Source organism: Acytostelium subglobosum (assembly GCF_000787575.1).
Source record: "Acytostelium subglobosum LB1 DNA, scaffold: scaffold32, whole genome shotgun sequence".
Lineage (NCBI taxonomy): Eukaryota > Evosea > Eumycetozoa > Acytosteliales > Acytosteliaceae > Acytostelium > Acytostelium subglobosum.
Window position 1 is genome coordinate 185,339 of NW_012236501.1, and position 24,794 is coordinate 210,132.

A 24,794-nucleotide genomic window follows, 5' to 3' on the forward strand; every position below is an offset into this window, starting at 1 on the left:
TCAAGTTCAAGAACTTGATCAAAAGAATAATGTTTATTTATGGGTTTGCTCAAACACACTCACTCAAACAAGTTGATTGATCAGCTTGGTGCAATGATTGATGATGTTCATGTGTCCATCGTTGAAGGCATTGAATCGCAGTTGCTTAAGCAATCGAATGGCATTGAGTGGATGATTGTGTTGTTGTTCCATTGATCTCCAGAATGCTGAAGAGCGATCAAAGAGGTACGTGATCACTGAATGATGGTTCATCTTTGCCGCCTCCTCAATGACTCGAATTGTTGGCACAACTATTATTGATTGTCCGGCGTCTGAAGAACTGGTATTGCTAATGTTGTTGAATCGTTGATCAATGAATCGAATGGTCTCAACATGTCCAGTGTTGCAAGCGTTGTCCAAAATATTGATGAGATGTGATCTTGATTGATGCGTGTTGGAATCGATGATGCCAATGTCCGCGAGTACTGCCAATGAATCAACATCTGTGGTTTCCTTTAGCCTGTTGTAGTCAATATCATCTAGATCGATTGATGTGTCTTCGTCGTCGTTGGTTTCTTGCTGCCTGAATACATCAAGAATGTATTGGATTGATTGAGCATCACCTCGTTTGGCACATTGTGGTATGGCTCGAATGAACAACAATCGATGATTGGTCGAGGTGAAGATACCATGAACCAACTTGATCATTGAGAGGGAGTAGGATGCTGCACACTTGACAATCTTGACCACATCATCATCCTCGAATCGTTTGCCTAGTCCCGCAATCCAACCATTGATGAAGGCTTGGACCACTTCGTCGGTCATCTTGGTCAGAGGTAATGTGGACGCAGCAATGACAAAGCTGAGATGTTTGAATGCAAAGTTGATGTGGTCGCTGGCAAGATATTTGGCAATCACCATGCCCACGGCAGGCTCGATCAGTGACCACTTGATGGCGCTCACTCTGTATCTCTCCAATCTAAGGACAATGCTCTTTTTAGTCTCATCCTCGATGTTGAACTCAAAGCCCAGGTCTTTGCCGTCCTCTGAATAATGATCCTCATCATATATGTTGAAGTCCCTATCGACATACTCGGGTGGGATGCAGTACTGGTGCGTCTGTAGAATCATCTCGGCCGTCTCCACATCGCCAATCGTTGCTGCGGCACCTAGTGCCAAGTTATAGTTGGTAATGAACTGGTGTTCATCCCTTTGTTCCTCCAAAAAGGTGATAGTGGCCTTGTCTTGATTGAGTATGGCACGTGCCATCACACGATCGAACGAGCATTTAAATTGATGGGGTGGTGCCACCAACTTCTGGACCAATCCAATTGACAAGATGCTTGGATGAATGTCCCTCACAGGTTGGATCGGTTCTTGAAGAAGGATCGCATCATCATGATCATCATCTTCTTCTTCATCCATGTCTTGGTCATTCTTCAATGGAAGTCCGAGCAAGAAGTCCACCACTTGCTCGTGGCCCCTCTTCAACACTTCTGAGATTGATCGGCAGGGATCGAATGTTCGATCTCGCGAGATTATGAACTGATGCAGTTGCTTGACTATGTCCAGATGGCCATTGACCGCGGCACAACCAAAGATCTTGTTGTAATTCACATACCAACGGACGGATGGATGCATGAAATCTTGGAATCGCTCAAGAATGTGATTGAGTACGACGCCTTGACCATCTGCTGCGCATAGCTCCAGGAGTGCTTGGAGAACATGACTCATTTGGAATATACACCAGGACTGATCGACTTGATACTGTGCACTGGGCTGGACGTGTGAAGGTAATAGGGAAGGTCCAAGCGCTCGGTCAAAGGCCTCCTTGTCGCTGATCCAATGTTTGAACATCACTTTGATCATATGTTTCGTGGTGTATACTTTATCTCTGCTAAGTTTTATCAACTTGTACATGAGTGCTGGGTGGTTGACTGTGTCTAAGAGCTTGCCTTCAAACTTGAACTTTGTCTTTTGACTGAGTACCATCATCTCATCGATGCTGCGCTCCAATCCATCCTGATGACAGTGTGAATGATGCTCCACGATTGACTGTAGGATGGACCAATCATTTATATATTGGAAGCCGATGTTCATCGAGGGGTTGGCCAAAAGGACGTCCATAACTTGAGTGTCGGCACGAATGAGTGCTGCCGTGAGCAACTGGTTGTTGTCAGGGTATATTTTGGCAACTGGATAGTATGACTTGAGGAACCACTCAATGGCGCCATACTTGATATAGTCGACCAGAGTATGCTTGGCCAACAGTTGTCCACCTTTGATCAGTTTGTCATCTTTGACACCAAACCTCCTGTACAGATCACCAGTGGTCCTCATGATGATCATGCCCAGTCTTCTATCTCCGAACACCATTTGGAATGCTGTCGACAAACGTGATGATGATGTTGATTTTGTCTCCATCATTGTATCTGTACTCTCATCAACCTCTGGTTGTTTCCTGTTTGATTGCTTTAGTGTGAGTGAGTGATGGAATAGTTCTATGGTGTGATTGAGTGAGTGAGATAGCATACCTCTTCTTGTTGTTCGAACTGTTGTCGTTGTTGACGCGATTGATGATTGAGTGACATAGATGAATGACTCGCGTATATCCACAGCGATAAGCATAATTCAATACCAAGAGGACAATCCGTAGACGTTGAGTATTGGTGATGCCGTTGATGAAAGGTGATGCTGTCCATGTGTCCAAGAGGTATTCCAACACGTCGTATGAGTTGTATAACACAGCCACATTAATATTGTCCATAGAGTACTCAGTCAGTGATGCATCTTTGTTTATGGTTCCATCATTGACCATAATAAGAATATATAGCCTGTTAAATTTACAAGCCTGTGATATGAGGGTCTCGATGATCGACTTCCCAGCATTGCCAATGAGCTTGTGGTACACCAACTCAAAGACCTCCTTGGTGTTCTTTGAGGCGCTCGATAAATAATCCTCAACATTGTCCTTGAGTGTAAAGGTGTCCAATATTGCCTGAACTACAGCCAATGAGCCCTCTTCAATAGCCTTAATGAGTCCTTCCTGGAAAACTCCAACAGGCTCTTTACCGCTACTCTTGAGATATATGATGTTCTCCACACATGAATGATCGATTGCCATGATGAGATGAGAGCGGTTGAGGTCGGCTGGTCCCTTACTCTGATTGACCAGTATCATGAACTTTAATGACACGCCAGCCGAGAGCGACTTGGCTCGCATCAGTTCCTCGGACTGCTTCATATCAAAGTGATTGTTGGTGATGAATGCTGTTGCCACCTCCTCGTTCATGCCGCTGTCCTCACTCCAAATGGCCGTGATCATGTTCTCGAGGTCCTTGGGACTGAGCATCAGTGGCTTCAGTTTGAGAGAATGATCATTGCTGTGTGAGGCGATCAACATGCCCATCTCGGGTGACATTCTGAGCCATATGTTGTCCTTGGGCGTGTCCGACTTGGTGATATCAAGATTCTTGCAGTGTGGTAGGATGTGCTTGGCTGCCACCAAGCTGTTGTTTCGAATCGCTGACCTCAACATGTCTTTGAGTGCTCGATCATTCGTCAACATTCCATTCTTTTTGAATTGCTCCATATTGATTGTACACTTGACTCCTTGATGTTTGGACAATCGCTCAAGCAATGATGTGGTCACCTTGTACTCATTGATATCACCCACAGTCTGAACCATCATGCGCTTTTTCTGGTCTTTGTGTGATCGAGATCTGGTGATGAGTTCGAGGAGATGCTCAGCCATGTCCATATGACCATCGATCAGTGCTGTTTCAAGCAGTGTTTTTGATGATGCCAAGTCAATGTTGACCTGATCTTTGAGCTCATCCGTGATGTACTTGAGGAGTTGCGTGCGACCATTACATACCATCCAACTCACCTGGATATAATCAATGGAGATGGCTTCTCCACAATTGACCAGCTTCAAACGCTCAAAGAGCACTTTGAAAACGTCATTACCTCCATGCTGACAGCAATCAGATATGAATCCAAACAGTGTCTCTTTGGGCTGTGTGATAGACTCGGGCATGTGATCCAAGAGGTATTGTACACTCTCGGCCTGGTTGTGGCATACTGAGTGTCTCGTGATGGCATTCCACAGGTCATGATTGCCCAGGTGATCACTGATCAGGTGAAGAATGTTGATGTCCACACCAGGTCTCACCAACAAGTTGGTCAAGTCATCTTCACTTTCATCCTCGCCTTCCTCATCGTCCAATATTGAGTGTTGTAGTAGATGTTTGAGGAATTGTTCGTCGCCGTGATCGATGGCGATAAGTAGCATTGCGAGTGTGACGTCGATCAACTGATGATGATAGTTGATGTCAATGTAGGCCTGAAGCATTACGATGCTGCCACTCTTTATCACACAGGTGCGATAGAGATCCATGCAATCCTCGTCCTCATAGTCTTGAGGCAATGTCAAATTGGTGCAAGTCAACAGATGTTTGAACACTCGTTCATTCTTGAGCGTCATTGCAGTCTCGAATAAATAGAAGTTGTGAGGGTATGATGCCGAAACACGATCAAAAGCTTCGATAAAGTATTGTGTGGCATTGCAATGTAACATCTGATCAAAGCTGCCCTGGTCCAATAGTTGTCTGCCCTTGATCACTGATATGTAAGTCTCGGCACTGACGTGAAGGTTAATGATGTTGCGATGGATGACACTGATATGTTTGAGTATCATGCCTAACAGTGTAGCATCTCCCAACACTCTATGTATCGCTATATTATGTCTATTATTATTGTTATCCATGTTGTAGTTGTATAGTGAATGAATAAATGAAAGAATGAACGAGTCTCAAGTTTGAAGTGAAGGTCACGTGCCAAACATTTGATCACACGAATAATGTTTATTTATGGGCTTGAAGTTCATTCACACTCACACAAGTTGATTGATCAGCTTGGTGCAATCATTGATGATGTTCAAGTGTCCATTATTGAAGGCATAGTATTGAAGTTGTTTAAGCAATCGAATGGCATTGAGTGGATGACTTTGTTGTAGTTCCATCGATCTCCAATATATTGACTTGCGATCAAAGAGGTACTTGATCACTGAATGATGGTTCAACATGACTGCCTTCTCAATGGCTGGATATGTTGGTACAAGCATCATCCTTCCGCCAGGGTGTGGACCATTCTGGTTGAATCGTTGATCAATGAATCGAATGGTCTCAACATGTCCAGTGTTGCAAGCGTTGTCCAATATTTTGACGATGTTTGATCTTGATTGATGCGTGTTGGAATCGATGATGCCATTGTCCGCAAGTACTGCCAATGTATCAACATCTGTTGTTTCATTGAGCCTGTCGTAGTCAATATCTTTGAGATTGAGTGATGTGTCGCCCGATGCCTCTCTGATCACATCAATCATGAATTGGATTGATTGAGAGTCACCTCGTTTGGCACAAAAGGCAATGGCTTGAATGAACAACAATCGATGCTTGGTCGTGGTGAAGATACCATGAACCAACTTGATCATTGAGAGTGATGTGAATGCTGCACACTTGACAATCTGGATCACATCATCATCCAGGAGTTGTTTGCCTCGAGACGCAATCCAACCACTGATGAAAGATCGGACCAGATCATCAGTCATCTTTGTCGATGCTGCGCTCCAATCCCGACTGATGACAGTTTGAATGATGCTCCACAATGGACTCTAGTAAGCTCTTTTCGTCTCCGAAATTATAGGGATCTTCCATGGCGGAGCTGATGTCGCAGATGATACCCATCGAAGGGTTGGCCAGGAGGACGTCCATAACTTGAGTGTCGGCACGAATGAGTGCTGCTGTGAGCAACTTGGTGTTGTCAGGGTATATGTTGGCAACTGGATAGTATGACTTGAGGAACCACTCAATGGCGCCATACTTGATATAGTCGACCAGAGTATGCTTGGCCAACAGTTGACCACCTTTGATCAGTTTGTCATCTTTGACACCAAACCTCCTGTACACATCACCAATGGTCCTCATGATGATCATGCCCAGTCTCCTATCTCTGAACACCATTTGGAATGCTGTCGACAAGCGTGAAGATGATGTTGATGTTGTCTCCATCATTATATCTGTACTCTCATCATCAGTCTCTGATTTCTTCCTGATTTGTTTGATTGATTGAGTGTGAGTGAGTGATGGTATAGTTCCATGGTGTGATTGATAGCATACCTCTTCTTGTTGTTCGAACTGTTATTTTTGATGCGATTGATGATTGATTGACATAGACGAATGACTCGCGTAAAGCCAAGGTAATGAGCAGTGGGTAGTGCCTCGTTGATATTGCGCAGACGTTGAGTATTGGTCGTGTTGACGAATGGTGATGCTGTCCAGGTGTCCAAGAGATACTCCAACACGTCGTATGAGTTGGATTCTGCCGCAAGAGATATATGATTCCAAGTGTACTGAGCCAGAGAAGGGTCAGCAGGGCTGACAGTTGTGGATGGTCCATCATTGAGCATCTTTAGAATGTGTAGCTTGTTCAATTTGCATGCAGTGATGATGAGGGACCCAGTGATCGACTTGTTGAAGATGCCCATGTGCTTGTTGTACACCAACTCAAACACTTCCTTGGTGTTCTTTGAAGCGCAAGTAATGAATATTCATCAGCGGACCAAATATCAAGGTTGTCCAACACAGCTTGTGCGGTCGCGAATGAGCCATTTGCTAAGACCATGGAAATTGCATCGTCGCGGCCAGCCATCCAATTATCTCCCACCTTGATGTCCTTGAGATAGATGATGTTCTCCACACAAGAATGTTGAATGGCACTGATGAGATGAGCCTTGGTGAAGCCGGCTTGGTCCTCGCACTGATTGACCAGTTGCATGAACTTCTATGACACGCCAGCCGAGATCGACTTGGCTTGTTTGTGCTCATCAGACGGTGACGACAGGTCAAAGTAGCCGTTGGTGACGAATGCAGTGGCCACCTCCTCGTTCATGCGTGTGCCCGGCCTCCAAATGGCCAACATCATGTTAATCATGTCTTTGGCGCTGAGCTTCAGTGGCTTTGGTTGGCCAGGATGTGTGGCGATCAGCATGCCCATCTCGGGTGACATGTGGTGCCAGATGTTGTAGATATGGGAATCGATCGGCGTTACAAACGTGGTTATACAAAGATCCTTGCAATGTGACAGGATGTGTTTTGCTGCCTCCAAGTTATTGTTCTCAATAGCTGACCACAACTTGGCTTTGAGTGTTCGATCATTCGTCAAAGTTCCATCCACTTTGAATTGCTCCACATTGATTGTACACTTAACGCCTTGATGTTTGGACAATCGTTCAATCAATGATGTTGACACCAAGTCCTCGTGGATGTCGTCCACCTTCTGAACTTGCATCTTGCGCTTGTCTGTGCCGGATTGGGACCGGTGATGAGTTCGAGGAGTAGTTCGGCCATGTCCATATGGCCATTGACCAGCGCTTCTTGAAGCAGTGAGTTGGATGACCACAAGTCGATCTTGATCTCACCATTGACATCTTCCAAGATGTACTTGATTAGCTGTGTGTGGCCAGACGAGACCATCATACTCGCGTGTTTGGCATTGATTGAATAGTTATACCTGGTCAGCGTCATATGCTTAAAGAGCACTTTGAACACATCAGTGTGACCACGCAAACAACAAACATCCACGTATGTTCTTTTGAATATACTGTCGTCTAGCCTTGTAATGATATCAGGGGTGCGTTCGAAGAGGAACTGTACAATCTCGGCCTCGTTGTGCTACACAGTGTGTTCCAAGATGGGTTCCCACATTAGTTGATTACCCAGGTGATCACTGATCAGGTGCAGAATGTTGATGTCCACATCAGGCCTCACCGGCTTGTCAAATCTATCGTTTAGATTCCCGACGATTGAGCGTTGAAGTAGAAGTTTGAGGAATTGCTCGTCGCAATGATTGACTGCCATTATTAGCATGGCGTATGTGATGTGGATCATCTGTTGATGGTGGCTGATGTCCAAGTAGGCCTGGAGCATAGTGATGTTGCCACTCCTGATCACTGAGGTGCGCAAATCATCCATGAACTCCTCATCATCGTACTCTTGGGAAAAAGTCATGTTGGTGCAGTTGGTCAACATATGTTTGAACGCTCGCTCATTCTTGAACTCCACCGCACTCTCGAGAATACATTCATTGTGAGGGTATGACGAAGAGACGTTAGCATTGTACTTTAACATCTGTTTAAGATTGCCCTTGTCCAATAGTTGTCTGCCCTTGATCACTGATCTGATCACCTTATTGTCCAACAATCTACGATGGATACCACCAACATGATCGAATATCTTTTCACATAGTTTGGCATCTCCCAACACTCTATGTATTGATATATTATTATGATTGTTGTCCATGTTTTTGTTGTTTTTGATCATTCATTTGGTTTGTTGTGTGATCATCGGTCATCCAAAGGGGGTTGTTCCACCCCACCACACTAACTCTTAATTTATGGGATATTTTATAATTCAAGAAGTTGACTGATCACTTCATCAAGTCAATCAACTGCATTATTATTCAGTAACAAATAAATATTTATTATAATTCCAAATATAACTAAGTATCATTATTTGTATTATACATACAATAACTCCGATAAATGATCACGACAAAAGGATCTACATCTATTTTAAGTCGACCCAAAATAGGACCTACACTTGTTGTTAAAATTAGCCTCATCTTTTGATAGAAGGAAAAGACAACGATACACGGTCGACCGTGTTTTGTCATCATTGTTTAGATGGACCATCAACTCATTCATACCCCTTTTCGGCCTCACACACACATATTCTTACTCATCGTTTGACGCATGAAAACAGAGGACAATCGTGGTGTTTGGTGTTGGTTTCTTGTAGGTGGGGGTATGGCAAGGACCTGCGTTTAATAATCTGGTGCTGAGACGTCAGAGTGATAGTGAGTGAGTGAGTTAGAGATGAGGGTTGAGGTTGTGTCTTTAAAGTCTAGCCTAAGAATAATGAATGAATGAATATAGCAGCTGACACTCATACACACAGTAACAACAACGACACAGACTCCTACACGCCTACTCTCTTGATCGATCAATCAAACCAAACATTACAATGTCCACTCCTACTTCAACTACATCAACTACATCTACTACATCTACAACTACTACAACTACATCATCTACAACAAGTAAAATGACAACAGCAGCAGCAACATCGATCGTTGCCTTTGAGGGTATTCTAGACACAGCAAAGAAGTCACATATTCACAGTCTAAAGTATAAGAATAGATATGCTCGATTAGTACCAGGTGCATTATATATATATCAAACTGAACAAGTATGTATACTTGATTGAATGATTGATTGAATAGAATTGATTGACTGACACAATCAATCAACCAATCATGATAGGATGACGACTTTAAATGTATAGATATTGAGTTGGCACAGATAGACCTCAATCCACCAAACAATACAAGACCCTACACCTTTGCCATTCGCAACAGTTCAAGCAAAGTGTTCTACTTCTCTGCAAATACTCAACAAGGTATGATTATGATGTTGATGATTGATCAAATGAGGTGAATGAACGAAGCAAAGAACAGACATACTCATAAACTCAATCAATCATAATAATATAGAGTTCGATCATTGGACACAACATGTAAAGACATGTCAAGGAAAGAAGAATGGTGGAGCACCTGTATTGTCAAGAGAGGAATCGATAAAGAGAGAGGGTAGGACAGATGTGCTGTTTAGAGCAAAGAAGAACATCTCTGGAAAGATCGCAGGATCAGGCGTTGGAAAGAGCGGTTTGAAGAAGATGATACCAGAGGAGGGCCGCGAGCTAATCAGCTCAGTGAGGAAGATCATCAAGCGTGTGTCCAACGAGGAGAAGGCCAACGAGACCGAGAAGAACATCATCAAGATACTCATCAAGATCTTCTACCAGATCGACTCCAAGACCATCCAGATCCAGGACTTGGCCAAGGTGGACAAGGCGCTGCGTGACGCGTTCAACAGTCTGGACCGTGCCTTCCGCTTCTACGGCGTCAAGAAGTCGGCCGACCTCAAGCCCATCTTTGACGACGTGACCAAGGCGTTCAAGTCGGCCGAGCACGAGTCGGTCATCCTGTTCTCGCCATACCTGCGACCACACAACATCCAGAAGATGCGCACAACCTTTGCCTTCCTCGGTTCGGGCGAGTTCTTTAGCAAGGTGTGGGACGACATGGAGATTGAGGACGACCTCTTCCTCCTGATCAGTGCTCTCAACAAGTATACTCAGATTGAGATCATTCATTAAGATGGTTGGCGCCTTCGAAGGAATCCCTCTACATTGACGCGTGTGTGTTGGATCAATAACCAGTGCGCGCGCACTTCCAAGGGGGTAGACGACAACACATGATCATTCGCCAGCTACATCAATGCATTCACTCGACCATCCAGACGAACTCTGGGTGGACCTTACTTCACCTGCTTCCAATTAAATTAATTAAAGAATTGTAAATTACCAGGAACAAGGCCTCGTGAGTCCTTTTGTGGGCCATATTGCGCGCCCTTGCGTCCTTTTCATTCTTGTCAATCAATCAATCAATCAGTCCCACTTCTTGACACGTCCATCTATCCAAGATGAGAAGAAAGCAGAGAAAGTTAACAGCCAATGAGTTGGCAAACCAATGGCAAGGGAGGTATATCAATGAGGTGCTCCAGGAGAACAAAGACAAGGACAAGACAACAACGACCCACCCATATCTCACAATTTCCGCTAATGCCGTCGCCGTATTGGTCTCACTAATGCGTGATATAACCGTTCGTGTATTGGTCACCTCTAGAGACATGCTTCAAAGTAGAGGCAAGAAATTGCTATCAGGTCGCGACATATACTATTCATCACTCATTCATCTTTCCGAGTTGAAGACTAGGAAGATTCAATTGATGGATGCCATCAGGCAAGTGAACGTTGTCTCAATCGAGGCAAACAAGAGACAAAGAAAGTTCCGAGAGATGTGTCGCCAAACCAAGTGGTTCGCACGCATGCGCCGAGACGTATCGCGCAACCTCGCCAACATGGTTCACTACCTCCTGAACCTTATCATTCGACTGTCCTTGGAGCAAGCCAAAGTTGATAAAAAGACACGATTGGTATGGCATTTATATCCCAAACAATCATCAATTTATCTCTAACTCACTCAATCCCAATGTCCAATCATGTGATCAGACTCCTAATCATATTGGCCGTGCCTTGCATCATGATGATGAGTTGAATAATCTGTTCAGAGGTGTGACCATCCCACAAACAAACGTGCGTCTTGGATACAACAATCAAAAGATCAAAGCAGAGCATGCTGGTACTCCAACTGAATGGATGAACTAATCAAATATCCAATATCCAATGTCTAATATCTAATACATGAGAGTTGCTGGATGGTTTGTTATTGTCTAGTAATCTTGGCTGTCTTCTTCTGGAGGTAGGCCAGTGCACGTTGATCGTTTGATAGGTGTGGCGCAAGCTTGGACTGTACTTGTTCGTGGTAGTGATTGACGAATGCCAACTCATCGTTGGTCAACATCGACACGTTGATGAGGTCGCGCTCGTAGGGCACCATTGTGATCGACTCGAATCCCAAGAACTTGCTGTTGTTGAACTGTGTCTCGACGGGGACCGTGAGCATGATGTTCTCAATCCTGATTCCAAAGTTGCCCTCCTCGTAGTAACCTGGCTCATTGGTGATGGTCATGTTGGCATGGAGAATGGTCGAGTTTGGACGCATCGAGATACCTTGTGGACCCTCGTGCACGTTCAGGAATGATCCAACTCCATGGCCGGTGCCGTGTGCATAGTCCAATCCAGCCTGCCACAAAGCAATGCGAGCCACACAATCAATGTCCTTGCCAGTGACCTTTGCTGGGAACTTGATGATCGACAGCTGGATGTGTCCCTTGAGTACGCGTGTGTAGCAGTCGATCTCGTGTTGGGATGGTGTGCCGTAGTGAGTGGTTCTCGTGACGTCGGTGGTGCCGTCCTTGTACTGGCCGCCCGAGTCGATCAGGTACACCTCCTTGGTGATCTTCTTGCAGGTGTCCTCCTCGGGCTTATAATGGATGATTGCGCCGTTGGAGCCGATCGAGGAGATCGATGCGAATGACAGACTGACAAAGTCCTTCTGCTTGGTGCGATACTGTTCGAGCACTTCAGACACCGAGAACTCGGTCAGCTGAGTGTTGTTCTTGACGTTCATCTCCTCCTCCATCCATGCGAGGAACTGGACCAGGGCCACACCATCGCGGATGTGACACTGACGGAAGCCCTCAGCCTCTGTTGAGTTCTTGATGGCCTTGGCCATCAGTGTTGGGTTGCTCTGCTCAAACAGGTTGTCCTTGTTGACGCAGTTGAATACAGCCAAGCTGCTTCTAGGGTCCAACCAAATCCTCGAGTCTGAGTAACTCTTGAGTGTTTTGAAGAAGTCGGCATAAGGCACAACTTGGATACCAGTAAGGTTCTTCCTCACCTCTGCCGACAGCTTGCTCTCCTCGACAAACAATTGAGCTGATGATTTGCCAACAATGGCGTACGACAAGAATACAGGGTTATAAGATACATCTGATCCTCTCAAGTTGAACAACCCTAATATGATTGAATGATTGTTAGAATCGTTCGTTCTTTCGCTCGCAATCATTAACTCAACTTACAAGCAATCTCATCGAGTGCAGTGATGACGACGTAGTCAACATTCTCTTTGGCCATGCGATCTTGGACATCTTTGATCTTGTCGGTGTTGCTCTTGCCAGAGTATGTCTCGGGCAGGAAGAAGATTGGATCAGTTGGCTGAGTGGTCATTGGCTCCAAAGACTTCAACTCCTCCTTGACCTGATCAATCAAGTTGTTCTCCGATGTAACAACCTCCTGTCCCTTTGCCAATGTCTTCTTAAACTTCTCAAAGGCACCCTTTGAAATCAATCTGCTATCCATTCCAACAATAGTTGTTGCAGGCATTGACTATTTGATCAATCGATTGAACGTATAAGTATCATTGGCTCATTCAATCAATCAATCAAACAAGTATACATACCTTTGATATAAACTCCTCGATTGATGGCTCACCTTCGACACGATCCTTCATGACCTTCCATGATGGGTCAAGCTGTTGTGATGCTTGAAGCCAATATCTACCGTCGGTCCATAGATAGCATTGTTCGGTGGTGATTACAGCAGTGCCAGCACTACCTGTGAAGTTACTAATGTATGCTCTACGCTGATCATGCTCAGTTACATATTCACTCTGATGAGCATCATCACTTGGCACCACATAACAAGTGTATGAATGCTTGTTCATCAACTGTCGAAGAGTATCAATCTTCTTTGTTATTGGTACATTTCCTGGCATCTTATTATTATTATTATTACTAATGTTACTACTATTGCTATATGCTCTAATGTTGTTATAAATATGTCTAACAGATAATAATGCTCTTCTTGTTGTTATTGTCAACATTTAGTCAATGTTAGTTCATAATCGTGTGAAGATGTAATTGAAGAGTGTGTTGTTCGAGTCAGTGACATGGGGGTAATGCAAGTTCATGAAAGTCAAGTGCCCACATCTGAATCTTGGGTTGGTTGACCATTTGGATACCTTATTTGGGTCTTCAAGACACGACCCAACAACTTCGACTTCAACTCAACCCAACTCAATCAAAGTTCTCATGAGAACTATTTTAACTAGAAGTTTATAACCTCAACACAATTAACAAATAAATATATCAATAATTATAATTATTATTATTGATTGAACTAAATAAATAAGGTATGTTGTTAATAATGACAAACAGATTGCTTGGGTGATCCGAATGTCTGTTGCGTGCCCTCGAAGCAATGTTGATGGACATTCCTGAAGGTGTTCTGGGGATTAGGTGCTTCCAGAACATTTTGAACCAATCAAAAAATCATTGCAACACAAGACCTCAAAAAGGGAGAGACCAAACAAAATCGAGAACAAAGAGAACTGACTGATAGATAAAGTGGCATCACGTGTCGTTTTATTATATTAATACTAGTATTATCAATCCAATGGAGGCCATACATAACGAAAGATTTCCAACATTATTCATCAATCATGGTGCACCCAATATGATCCTGGACAAGACGGACAAGACCACAATCTTCCTGACAAACTACCAAGCCAACGCCGCTCATTCCAAGCCACGTGCAATCCTCATCGTCTCTGCTCATTGGGAGGCCAAAGAGTTCACAATCACAACAGGGTATGTATGAATGGCTCACTCACCCTCACTAGTTCTCGAACTCACTCATTCACTCATTCAATCGATCAATCAATCTATCAATCAATCAATGTAGCAAACATGTTAAGCCTATTCACGACTTTTATGGGTTTGAGGAGTTGATGTATCAGATGGAGTACACTGCCAATACTTCACCGGAGCTCATAACAAGATTGGATGGATTGTTCAAACATGGTAATATCACTTTGAAGCATGATGATAAGCAGGGATTGGATCATGGCGCATGGACCATTCTAAAGATGATGTATCCCAATGCTGATGTACCAATTGTTCAACTATCACTGCAACACAATCTGGATGGTGATCTACACTATCGTGTCGGTCAATTGTTACAACCCTTGAGAGATGAGGGAGTGTTGATCATTGGCAGTGGCAGTACATTACACAATCTACGTCTGTTGTTCAGTGGTGCTGCGACTCAGCATGAGCACCCTATCAAACAGTTTGAGACATGGATACAAGCCACATTGACTGCTCCTCTACCCGATGGAAATGGGGAGGATCGACAACAACGTCTTCTCAAGTTCCGTTCAGCACCATCATTCCAACTTGCACATCCTCGTGAGGAGCACTTCATCCCACTCATGGTACCTGCTGGCGCTGGCAATGCTGTCACAGCACAACTCATTCATTGCGATTGGAGGGCACCATCCTTCTGTCTATCATGTTTCCAATGGAATTAATTGACTCCATTGACCTACCCTCGACCCTCGCACACACACTCACACACACACACATCCACATCATCAACCACGACCCCAGTTAGGGTTGGCATGTGGATGTGATTCGTGGACAAACTGGAAACTGGATGTCTGTTCCAAGACATGGATGTGTAGATATATGTTGTAATAATAGTAATACAAGTTGTATACTTTATAGTTATATTTAAATCCGATTGTTATATAAATACTAAATATTATTAAAGAATGAGAGACGGTATGTACCTTGTTGATTGATTGATTATTTGATTGTTCACTGACTTCCAGCTTCATTCCAGATGGTATATTGAAGAAGATACAAACGTGTAAGTATCCAAGTACATCAGCCTACCAGACTTGTCATACTAATTTGTTTGATTGAATGAATGTAGCTGCATCCACTGCTTATAGTAGCTCAGTGAGTGCATTGTCTGGTGCTTATGATACGATGCAACCACATTTACATAGAGGATATATGGTGTCAAAGGAGTATGGTGCAATGGCCAGAGACAGGTTACAAGATGGATATCAATCATCGAAAGAGGTGGCAGGTGACTTGGTCACACGTGCCAAGGGTCAAACACCAATGAAGCTTGGTTATGAACCAGTGCCTTTGGACAGCTTTAGCAAGCCACAACCAAGCAGTGCTGTAAACAGCAACAGCTACAACAATAGTCAAAGGTTATAAACATTGATTATATCATTTTAAATGTATATTGTATATTGACGTCGTCGTCGTTGTCGTCGTCCTATTGCTTGGAGTAGGTACGTTTGATATCGAGTAGTCGTTGTGTAAAGTCTTTGGCACTTGGGGAGCGAGGTGGATAGGTGGCCGTGTCATTGGACATGCCCATGATATTGTTGTTGATGTTGTTGTTGATTGTGTTGGAGGTGGAAGTTGTTGTTGTGGTGGTTGTAGTTGTTGATGGACGATATGTGGGCATTGTTTGATTGATGCCAGATGGCTGTTGTACAGGAAGTCCGCCACTAATGATGCCAGTTGTTAGCCTTGAGCTGCCACCACTACTGCTGCTCTGTCTCCTTGTTATACCGTTGACAATTGTCATTTGTTTGCTTGGTGAGGTTGTCTGCTGCTGTGTCCTGTTTGTGTATAGTGGCTGGGGGCCTGTTGTTGTCGAGTTCCTCTCCAAACCTGATTGTCCAGTCTGTACAACACTTCTCAACTGCTGTTGCTGCTGTTGTTGTTGTTGTTGCTGTTGTTGTTGATAATATTGTTGCTGTTGTTGTTGCTGTTGTTGTTGTTGTTGTAATCTTTGTTGTTGAAGTTGTTGCTGTTGCTGTTGCTGTTGTAGTTGTTGTTGTTGTTGCTGTATCTGTTGTTGTTGTTGCTGTTCAAAGTATGTGGAGTAGTAGTTGTTGTAGTCCAGTCGTCTGATCAGATGTACCATATGGCGATTGGACTCAATGGTCGAGAATGACTTTAGAGTGTTCAGCAACAGTTTCAATATCTTGTGGAACTTGGATTCAAAGTTGTCGATCGTTCGCTTGACCTTGTCGGCTTCACTGGCATTGATCTCGTTCTCCTCAAACACCATCTCACTGTTGAACTTGGAGAATATAATACATAGAGACATGAACTTCATCAGTAGCTATATTCGTGGAGTCAGTCAATGAGTTAGTATCCATGATGATGGTGCGTTTGGAGCGTGTCCACAACTACATACTGTAACCAATCTCGTGTCGGTGAGCATACACTCTGCCAAACATGTCTCGAGGAAGTCATCGTGCACCTTGATCACCTCGTCCACAGTCTTGGACTATGATGTGTAATTGTGGAAGTGATGTTAGTCCATGTTCACATGTCCACCCATCAATCAATCATTCAAACTGTAACTTACACTCTTGATCGACTTCCTCATTTTGATCCAATTGGGCTCCAACACTTCCAGCATCATGTAGTACTCGAGGTTCTGCAAGAAATGGATCATGCGGTGGCGCAGAAAGTGAGAGTAGGACAGTAGCATGGCCAGGCCAGGACGATGGCTATGCGAGCGTCTAGACTCTTGATGCTGGTTCCATGTGTTGCCCAGCAACTTCTCGACATGCTTGCACAGGAATAGATGTCTAAATATGATCTGATAGCGCACCAGAGACTTCTTGTTGATCACCAATGATAGGGGCCAGTTCACCTTGTAGCTGAACGCCAGCGACTCGACGCCCAGCAACTCCTTGGACTGTGGCGCAACTGGCGATGATGATTGTTGTGTGTTTGATATCGTTGACATTGTTGATGTGTTGGTTGCGCTAGTGTTGGCGCTGTTGCCCTTCTGTTGTTGCTGCTGCTCAATGACTACATTCTTATCATCAATATGAATGATCTTTAACAATTGCTCGCGCAATGTTAATGGCATGAACTCGCATTCCAGGTCGTCCTTGAAGGAGTCATTCTCCGAGATGGAGGACGTGCGCAGTGACAGCTGCAAAAGCGAGTTCATCTTGAACACGTTGATCTCAGACAGCGGCTTCTTGAGCTCGTCGGCCGTGATCTCCATAAAGTGCGAGAAGAAGTCGCCCTTGCACAGCAGGAAGTAGTACTTGAGCGACTTGAGACGGTCCATCAGCTGGCGCTCATTGATCAGCGTGAGCAGCGTGGACGAGGCAAAGTCGTAGGCGCGGTCGATCCTCTCGATGTACTGCTTCTCGTTGGGCGAGTACTGGATGGCGTCGCCATTGAACACCAGTGTCTGGCCGCATTCGCGGATCACATTGAGGTACTTGCCCGTCAGCAGGATCTTGTTGCGATCCTTCTCGAGGAACTTGGGCACCTGCGACTCTTGTATCGTGTACCTGTTGTCCCAATACGTGTCATTGTAGTCTCTGTTGATGTTCTCCTTTACCAAGTCAATGTTCTCCTCGATCATAAACTCGCAATGAGGGTCGTCTACAATGCCCTTGTACAGCCAGCACTCCAACATCTCCAAGAATGGTCTCGACGAGTATTGAATCAAGAAGTGATACAAGTCCTTTGAGGCTGGGTCGCTGGGGATGGGCAGGGCGTTAGTGATCACGCTCATTCAATCACTCAATCACTCAATCAATCACTCGATCACATACCTTCCAAAGATTGCCAGACTGTTGAGGAGGAGATTGAGTATCTGTGCGCCGTGTAGGCTGTACTTGGTCGCCTCGAATGTGAGCTTGTAGAGCATCTCAAAGATCTTGGAGGTGGGCTGGATGTAGTACCACATGCGTTGTAGCGTCAGTTGTCTGGTCTTGAGCTGGTCCTCGAGCTGTGTGATCATCTGGAGGTAGTCCTTCAGCAGCTGTGAGAGCGCCTCGCAGAACGCCTGATTGACCTTGCCCCACTCAAAGTTCTGGCGCGAGTTGACAAAGTCTGCAATGTAGACATAGTAGCTGGCCAGTGGCAGGATGCGTTGTACCACATGACTGACACTCGGATCGACCGTTGGCTCGATTGTGAACGATACCAGCGTGCTGTGCGTGTCTCCAATCTGTTGTTCGATTCGGCGTTGTGACGTTGATATCAGCGTGCCCTCAATGCCCACCATCACATAAAGCAGATCCTCCAACAAATAGTGTTCCATGTCTGTTGGTGGTAATGCATTGATACCTGGACTTGATGTTGTCTGATGCTTGCCCTGTGATGCGGTGTTAGAGTATGCGCATTACTCATTCAATCAATGTTACACATACTGGCTTGTTCTGTTCGAATTGTGATCCATTGTTGCTGAGGTATCCGTTGTTCTGGAAGGCACGTGAGGCAGCCCAGTTGGGCAGCTTGGCAACGGGTATGTTGCGTTTGTTTGCTTTGTGTTGGCGTTTCTGTAGCCATGGTAGCTGGGACTCGGCAGGCTGTGATGTGAGCTCCTTCAACTTCCTCAATGTACGTGGTGACAAGTTGAACATTGTATCATTCATCTCCTCTTCCTCTGACAACATGCTATCATCCAGATCCTTGTCCCTTTCCTTTTCTTTATCTTTTGTTACACCAACATGTTGTTGTTGTTGATCTGGTTTCTTTGTTCCATTCATATGTCTTGTTGATGATGTTGATGATGATGTTGATGATGATGTAGTTGTAGTCGGAGCTGAACCTGTAGTCGTTGATGTGATTGAAGTTGTGATCGTCCTCTTCTTTTCTTGTTGTTGCTGTTGCTGTTGTTGCTGTTGATGTATAACAGTGATATTTGGATTATTAAAACTATTATCCATCATTGTCAATGTTATATTATATATATATGTTGTGTATCTATTTATACATGTAGTCGTTAGAAAGACGTAACTGAATGATTATTTGTTTGAATGAATGATTGGATGAAGTTGAAAGTTCAAATTAAAATTTAGGCGCGAGATTTGAAACAAACCCCAACCCTTGCCTTGCCCTAACCCTTGCCCTTGCCCTTGCCCTTGCCCTTGCCCTAACGTATTTGAATCCACTACGATCATTTATTATTTAACTAATCACTTCACATTTGAGTACTCTTACTCTTTACCAAACGACGTCTTTGTTTGCTAATCAAACATGTACCAAAGCAATCACGGTCTTGTACATGATCATTGTCGTTGAGCATTATCCATTTTCCTTCATTCAATGCATATCGATGGTTCCTACCCCTGCCACCAAGGTATATGATTCCATATGATTCCACATAATGCATAGGATAACATGGTGCAATTGCCGATACACTTGTTGCATTGAGCTTGGCCAGCGATGTTGACTTGTTGCTTGACAACGTGTACCTCGTGAACAGACTATGGCTTAGTATGTAGATGTTGTCTTCGCCATCGAAGCAGCTGGCAAAGTATGGCTTGGAGGGTGGCGGGACCAGCTGGCTAAAGACCTCTGTCTGTGGATTCAACGAGACCACTCCAATGTCAGAGCCAACGACCAAGAGGTGGTCATTGTGGAAGTATGCTTGTGCCATGAACACATGTTTAACTGGCAGGTGTCCAACGCACTGGAACAGCTGTGTCTCAATGTTGAAGGTGTCCACTCGATTGAAGTATCGGTCGGTGGTCTCATCATAGCCACCGACAAGGTAGATAAGCTTGTCGCCATCATAACAAGCCGCGATGCCCTCGCCACCATTGATGCCAGTGATGTCTCCATGAATGCACTTTTTGTTCTCCAATGCGTAGCGAGTGTATTTGGTTGGGGCGTCCAGTCCACCAAACACGTAGACACTGCCACGTGCATACACCACGGACGTTGACACGCCTCTAAGTTGCCTCTCGAATGCTCCATTCATTTGTGTCCACTTGGCACCGTCCAGTTCCAAGTATGAGCAGCCGTCCAGTCTCACGGACATGATGCAGCCATCAAACTCGCCGGGGCCTTGACCAAGTTCGGTGGACGACACGATAGTGAGTTTAAAGCATTCCTCGATCTGCCTCTTGATGTCCGTGAGCTTGGCCATGTCTGTATCGATGCGACGCACTTGAAGATCAACGTCATAAGGTACCTCGCGGGTGTGATCAGTGTGTCGACTGATCATGGACAGCACGTCAACATCACTTAGTGTCGAGCTACTCATCTTGGCAGTCATGTCATTGACATCCAATGCATTGGTATTGTTGTTGATAAACTGTTGGACCGATGTACATGACATGATTGATTGGACCAACTGGGACATGTCCACCTCATTATTGTTCATGTGATCGTTGGACTGAGGCTTCTCCAAGTTGGTCATCCTATTGGTATCCTTGATCTCGTTGATAATATCATTGATGGTCGATTGAATATGCTCCATCTGTTCATCAATTGGCTTCTTTACACGGTGTTCTTGAGCAATGATCAACTTTAACAGTTGTTCAAAGTGATTGGTGATCTCATCATAAGTCTGATGTAATGATTGATATGATTTAGCACATTGTTGTAGAGTATACCATAAATGATTCAATCTTGGAGTACACCATTTATCATCCTTCTTCTCGAGACTCTGTTTAATATTGACGACATGTTCCAACTTGTGACCATTATGACTTTGTACCAAACATACTGAACATATCAACTGTTTACAATCGAAGCATAACACTTCAGTCCTCAAATTATGAGTTAAGCATATATGATTATTATTATATGTATCCATTATTATCTCTATCACTCAATCCATGAGTTGTGTAAACTACAACAAGATGAATAGCAACACCTTTAGCTTTGGTCACCTTGCTTTCCAAGTTTCCACAAAATATCCAACTTTGTGTTGATCATTCACTTTCAAAAGTATCTGTTTAGTAAGATAGAGATAGATATGGACTGGTATAGTGCACTTCTTAATATCAACGATGTACAATCTTGTGAGACACACAAAAAGAAGATAAAGATAATATGCTTCGATTGTAATCAAATGGTTTGTGCAATATGCTCGGTACAGAGACACAATGGTCACAAGTTGGATCACATTGAGAATATTAGACAACAATGTTTAAAGACCAAGATTAATGATAATGATAACAACAACAACAAAGATATATGGTGTACATCAAGATTGAACCATCTCTGGACGACACTACAACACAGTGCCAAGACTTATCAATCTTTGAAACAGACATATGATGAAGTGACAGGTCACTTTGAACAGTTGATCAAGGTGATCATGGCTCAGGAGTATAGAGTGAAGAAACCTATTGAGGATCAGATGGAGAAGATACAATCAACAATCAAAGATATCATCAAAGAGATCAAAGATATTAATCACTTGATCAATATGGCATATCCTCCTGAGTACTTTGGTGGTGATGACCATGCCCAGACTGGTCATCGTGATGAAGTGGAAATGTCCCAAGTGATCCAATCAATCGCCACATGCTCAACGATCGATCAGTATGCAATCTCATTGCATGGACAATTTGTTGGAAAGCGTCTGGCACTTGGTGATATTGAGTTGTTGTCAATGGTCACTCGTCACGCTCAACATACACGCGATGTACCTTATGATGATGGTGATGCGCTCCTGAGAGCGAGACGCGTCAATACAGACATTGATAAGCTCAATGGAATCAAGAAGCAAATCGAGGAGTGCTTTCAAATCATAGATACTCCTGGAGTTGTCGAGACGATCCGAGGCGGCATCATATCAATGAAACAACAACAATGCTCATTTTTCTCCAAAGACTCCGACACATGGACCGAGATTGGTGATACACTCCAGGGTAACCTCCATGGAGTATTCCATTCGGTTATCTACGCCCACAACAATATATACGTATTTGGAGGCTTCTTCGTACCATTCAAATTCCTTCGATACTCTTTGGCCGACAGGCAATGTTACAAAGCCGACATTGCGGGAATTGATGAATGTAATGCTACATCACTGTGCTACGACGGAGACAAGTACATCTACATCATTGGTGGGTATAATAGAAATATCCGCGCGTACCTCAAGAGATTGGACCGCTTCGACATTGACACCCAGCAATTCACACGTGTTGGCAGGATTGAAGTGGAGAATGCCAGGTTATTGTGCTCCAGGTTTACATTCTTCCTCAACAATCGAATCTATATCGTAGGTGGAGGGGAGTTTGGGGTCCGATCAATTGACGTCAATACTTTGGCCACCAAAGTACTGGTTGACAAGCTGGACGCTCTTTTGGAAGTTGTTTCGATGGCAATGACAAAATCTACATCCTTTCTAGATCATTCATGAGTTACTCGCTGTCCACTGATCAGATGACCACGATACCAAGCCAACCGCTTCACGTAACCTATCCTCTCACAAAAAACTACTCGATGATCTATGTTCCTGAGTCATCTTCTGGAGCACACATTATGCATCTCTTTGGCACTGGCAAGAACTATAGATATTCGATTAAGGATCAAACATGGTCACTGGTCAATGACGATGACCCTGTAAACGATCGTGAGAATTATGCTGCATGTTGGATTCCAAAACAATAAACATTCATTTATTCATTTGAAGAAGAGATAATAGATAGATATGGATACATCGAATAACAACAACAAAATTGACGTATCATGGTGTACACCAAGATTGAACCATCTATGGATGACACTTCAACAATGTGCAAAGACGTATCAACGATTGATAAGGACACATGACGGGTCACTTTGAACAACTCATCAAGGTGATCATGGCTCAGGAGTATAGAGTGAAGAAGCCCATTGATGAGCAGATGGAGAACATGCAATCAACAATCAATGATATCATCAACGAGATCAAAGATATCAATCACATCACCAACATGGAGTACCCTCAGTCCATCGATCATATGAACAACAATGATGGAGAGACCACCGAAGATACATTGTATTGGATGCAGCTGCACTACCTCAAGGATCACGTCTACTTAGTTGACTATGAACGAGGCATCTGGTCGTTCAACCTCAATACCTTTGTCCAAAAATATGTCATAGATGGCGAGATAAAAGGTTACCTTGGCAGTTGTATCGATGGCGACGACAACATCTACATCCTCTCCAATCGCTCGTTCAAACGATACTCCGTGTCTAACAAACAGGCGACCACATTACAATTGCTTCCATATCCAGACATTAAAGACTTGGATCAATGCAGCCCAATGATCTTTGTGCCATCATTTGGAGTTGGGTACCTTGGCGGCTCTGGAAAGAACTTCATCTACTCTGTGAGTGATGGAACATGGTCACTGATCAAAGACAATGACACCGCAAAGAAACGCGAGAACTATGGATCTTGCTGGATTCCTGCCAAATGACTGACAACAACTGATCGTTTGATCGATTGATTGAGGCAATAAACAATGATCATATGTCGAGCTGGACTGAATCTTTAATGTCCCATTCCAAAAGGAAGTATGATTGATTGTTAGTTTCTGGCCTTACCTCTACCTTTCTTGGGAGCAGCAGATGTCTTCTCGGAATCAGCATTCTCCTCGGTCTCAGCCTCTTCTTCATGTGACTCGGCCGCCACATCATCTCCTTGAGGTGCAACAGTTTCCTTCTCCAATGATGATGTCTTTGGTACCTCTTCTGTTGCCACTGCATCCACCACCTTCTTCTTGCCATCCTCTTCGGCCGACTTGTCCAATGCATCGATTATCTGTTCGGCAGCATCCTCAGCCTTCTTCTCACCCTCGACGATGGACTCCTTGGCATTCTCAAACGAATGTTTAACACTGGCGTTGATGTCGCTGGCCTTCTTCTCAGCGGCCTCCAGCAGGTGGGCGGCCTTGTCGTGCACCTCCTTTCTAAACTCCTCGGTCTTCCGGCACGTGGCGTTGTAGGTATCGACTGCAACATGTTGGATATTGTCACCAATCTCCTTGCTCCTTTCAATCATTGGCTGTAGACTATGTTGGACATACTCGACACCAGAGTTGATGGCTTGAATTGTTGTTTCAATGACCTTGTGTGGCACTTCACCCAACTGTTTGGTCATCTCATTGATAAAGTCCTCTCCCTCAGTAGTCCTAACCTTCTTGGAATCCTTTCCATCAATGTCATGACATTCTTCAGCAGCACTCCTCTTACTGCCTTGAATGATTGATTGATTGATTGATTGATTAATTAATAATGTGTATCATATTATTACAATGATGAATATGATGACTTACCAACTTCGACATTTGATGATACTGATGATGAGGATGATGATTCTGGTTTATCACCTGGATGAATTGCAGTGTCGGACATTTATTTGTTTGAATTGATTTTGGAATAAATAATTATTATATTATTATTATCTATCTATCTATGTTATAACAATGTTGTAAATGATAATAGGATGAATGATACAGGATTAAACTACACCCTTTATCATTCATTCATTCATTCATTCATTCATTGTGCTTTACTACCCTTCCATTAGTGTTGTCATCTTCAAGGTCGCTTGTTTGTTGAGCAGTAACACACTCCCCCACGTGGG

General features: G+C 44.0%; 14 protein-coding genes across 14 annotated transcripts; 5 read left to right on the forward strand and 9 right to left on the reverse strand.

Moving 5' to 3' along the window:
- Nucleotides 1-63: 63 nt before the first annotated feature.
- Nucleotides 64-4,465, reverse strand: SAMD00019534_113810 (hypothetical protein; the record flags this gene model as incomplete). The annotated part of the gene is made up of 3 exons (XM_012893385.1): nucleotides 64-2,440; nucleotides 2,514-2,769; nucleotides 2,827-4,465. The coding sequence occupies 3 exons, from the start codon at nucleotides 4,463-4,465 to the stop codon at nucleotides 64-66; spliced, it is 4,272 nt and encodes a 1,423-aa protein (XP_012748839.1).
- Nucleotides 4,466-4,873: 408 nt separating this feature from the next.
- Nucleotides 4,874-5,473, reverse strand: SAMD00019534_113820 (hypothetical protein; the record flags this gene model as incomplete). Its single annotated transcript, XM_012893386.1, has 1 exon — nucleotides 4,874-5,473. One exon carries the CDS (start codon nucleotides 5,471-5,473, stop codon nucleotides 4,874-4,876), a length of 600 nt encoding a protein of 199 aa, XP_012748840.1.
- A 109-nt stretch (nucleotides 5,474-5,582) lies between these two features.
- SAMD00019534_113830 (hypothetical protein) lies at nucleotides 5,583-6,526 on the reverse strand (the record flags this gene model as incomplete). Its single annotated transcript, XM_012893387.1, has 2 exons — nucleotides 5,583-6,090; nucleotides 6,159-6,526. The coding sequence occupies 2 exons, from the start codon at nucleotides 6,524-6,526 to the stop codon at nucleotides 5,583-5,585; spliced, it is 876 nt and encodes a 291-aa protein (XP_012748841.1).
- A 296-nt stretch (nucleotides 6,527-6,822) lies between these two features.
- On the reverse strand, nucleotides 6,823-7,329 carry SAMD00019534_113840 (hypothetical protein; the record flags this gene model as incomplete). Its single annotated transcript, XM_012893388.1, has 1 exon — nucleotides 6,823-7,329. The coding sequence occupies one exon, from the start codon at nucleotides 7,327-7,329 to the stop codon at nucleotides 6,823-6,825; it is 507 nt and encodes a 168-aa protein (XP_012748842.1).
- A 383-nt stretch (nucleotides 7,330-7,712) lies between these two features.
- On the reverse strand, nucleotides 7,713-8,339 carry SAMD00019534_113850 (hypothetical protein; the record flags this gene model as incomplete). The annotated part of the gene is made up of 1 exon (XM_012893389.1): nucleotides 7,713-8,339. One exon carries the CDS (start codon nucleotides 8,337-8,339, stop codon nucleotides 7,713-7,715), a length of 627 nt encoding a protein of 208 aa, XP_012748843.1.
- A 723-nt stretch (nucleotides 8,340-9,062) lies between these two features.
- SAMD00019534_113860 (hypothetical protein) lies at nucleotides 9,063-10,253 on the forward strand (the record flags this gene model as incomplete). Its single annotated transcript, XM_012893390.1, has 3 exons — nucleotides 9,063-9,287; nucleotides 9,362-9,497; nucleotides 9,592-10,253. Coding segments are annotated over 3 exons (1,023 nt in total), but the record flags the coding sequence as incomplete, so codon positions are not given.
- A 329-nt stretch (nucleotides 10,254-10,582) lies between these two features.
- SAMD00019534_113870 (hypothetical protein) lies at nucleotides 10,583-11,327 on the forward strand (the record flags this gene model as incomplete). Its single annotated transcript, XM_012893391.1, has 2 exons — nucleotides 10,583-11,095; nucleotides 11,172-11,327. The coding sequence occupies 2 exons, from the start codon at nucleotides 10,583-10,585 to the stop codon at nucleotides 11,325-11,327; spliced, it is 669 nt and encodes a 222-aa protein (XP_012748845.1).
- A 61-nt stretch (nucleotides 11,328-11,388) lies between these two features.
- SAMD00019534_113880 (hypothetical protein) lies at nucleotides 11,389-13,446 on the reverse strand (the record flags this gene model as incomplete). Its single annotated transcript, XM_012893392.1, has 3 exons — nucleotides 11,389-12,204; nucleotides 12,645-12,950; nucleotides 13,024-13,446. Coding segments are annotated over 3 exons (1,545 nt in total), but the record flags the coding sequence as incomplete, so codon positions are not given.
- Nucleotides 13,447-14,012: 566 nt separating this feature from the next.
- Nucleotides 14,013-14,928, forward strand: SAMD00019534_113890 (hypothetical protein; the record flags this gene model as incomplete). Its single annotated transcript, XM_012893393.1, has 2 exons — nucleotides 14,013-14,212; nucleotides 14,307-14,928. Coding segments are annotated over 2 exons (822 nt in total), but the record flags the coding sequence as incomplete, so codon positions are not given.
- A 776-nt stretch (nucleotides 14,929-15,704) lies between these two features.
- SAMD00019534_113900 (hypothetical protein) lies at nucleotides 15,705-19,188 on the reverse strand (the record flags this gene model as incomplete). The annotated part of the gene is made up of 5 exons (XM_012893394.1): nucleotides 15,705-16,559; nucleotides 16,635-16,727; nucleotides 16,809-17,949; nucleotides 18,025-18,569; nucleotides 18,625-19,188. Coding segments are annotated over 5 exons (3,198 nt in total), but the record flags the coding sequence as incomplete, so codon positions are not given.
- A 125-nt stretch (nucleotides 19,189-19,313) lies between these two features.
- Nucleotides 19,314-20,681, reverse strand: SAMD00019534_113910 (hypothetical protein; the record flags this gene model as incomplete). Its single annotated transcript, XM_012893395.1, has 2 exons — nucleotides 19,314-19,349; nucleotides 19,425-20,681. 2 exons carry the CDS (start codon nucleotides 20,679-20,681, stop codon nucleotides 19,314-19,316), a joined length of 1,293 nt encoding a protein of 430 aa, XP_012748849.1.
- Nucleotides 20,682-21,278: 597 nt separating this feature from the next.
- Nucleotides 21,279-22,596, forward strand: SAMD00019534_113920 (hypothetical protein; the record flags this gene model as incomplete). The annotated part of the gene is made up of 2 exons (XM_012893396.1): nucleotides 21,279-22,436; nucleotides 22,567-22,596. 2 exons carry the CDS (start codon nucleotides 21,279-21,281, stop codon nucleotides 22,594-22,596), a joined length of 1,188 nt encoding a protein of 395 aa, XP_012748850.1.
- Nucleotides 22,597-22,986: 390 nt separating this feature from the next.
- On the forward strand, nucleotides 22,987-23,625 carry SAMD00019534_113930 (hypothetical protein; the record flags this gene model as incomplete). The annotated part of the gene is made up of 1 exon (XM_012893397.1): nucleotides 22,987-23,625. One exon carries the CDS (start codon nucleotides 22,987-22,989, stop codon nucleotides 23,623-23,625), a length of 639 nt encoding a protein of 212 aa, XP_012748851.1.
- A 110-nt stretch (nucleotides 23,626-23,735) lies between these two features.
- Nucleotides 23,736-24,562, reverse strand: SAMD00019534_113940 (hypothetical protein; the record flags this gene model as incomplete). The annotated part of the gene is made up of 2 exons (XM_012893398.1): nucleotides 23,736-24,403; nucleotides 24,484-24,562. 2 exons carry the CDS (start codon nucleotides 24,560-24,562, stop codon nucleotides 23,736-23,738), a joined length of 747 nt encoding a protein of 248 aa, XP_012748852.1.
- Nucleotides 24,563-24,794: the final 232 nt, after the last annotated feature.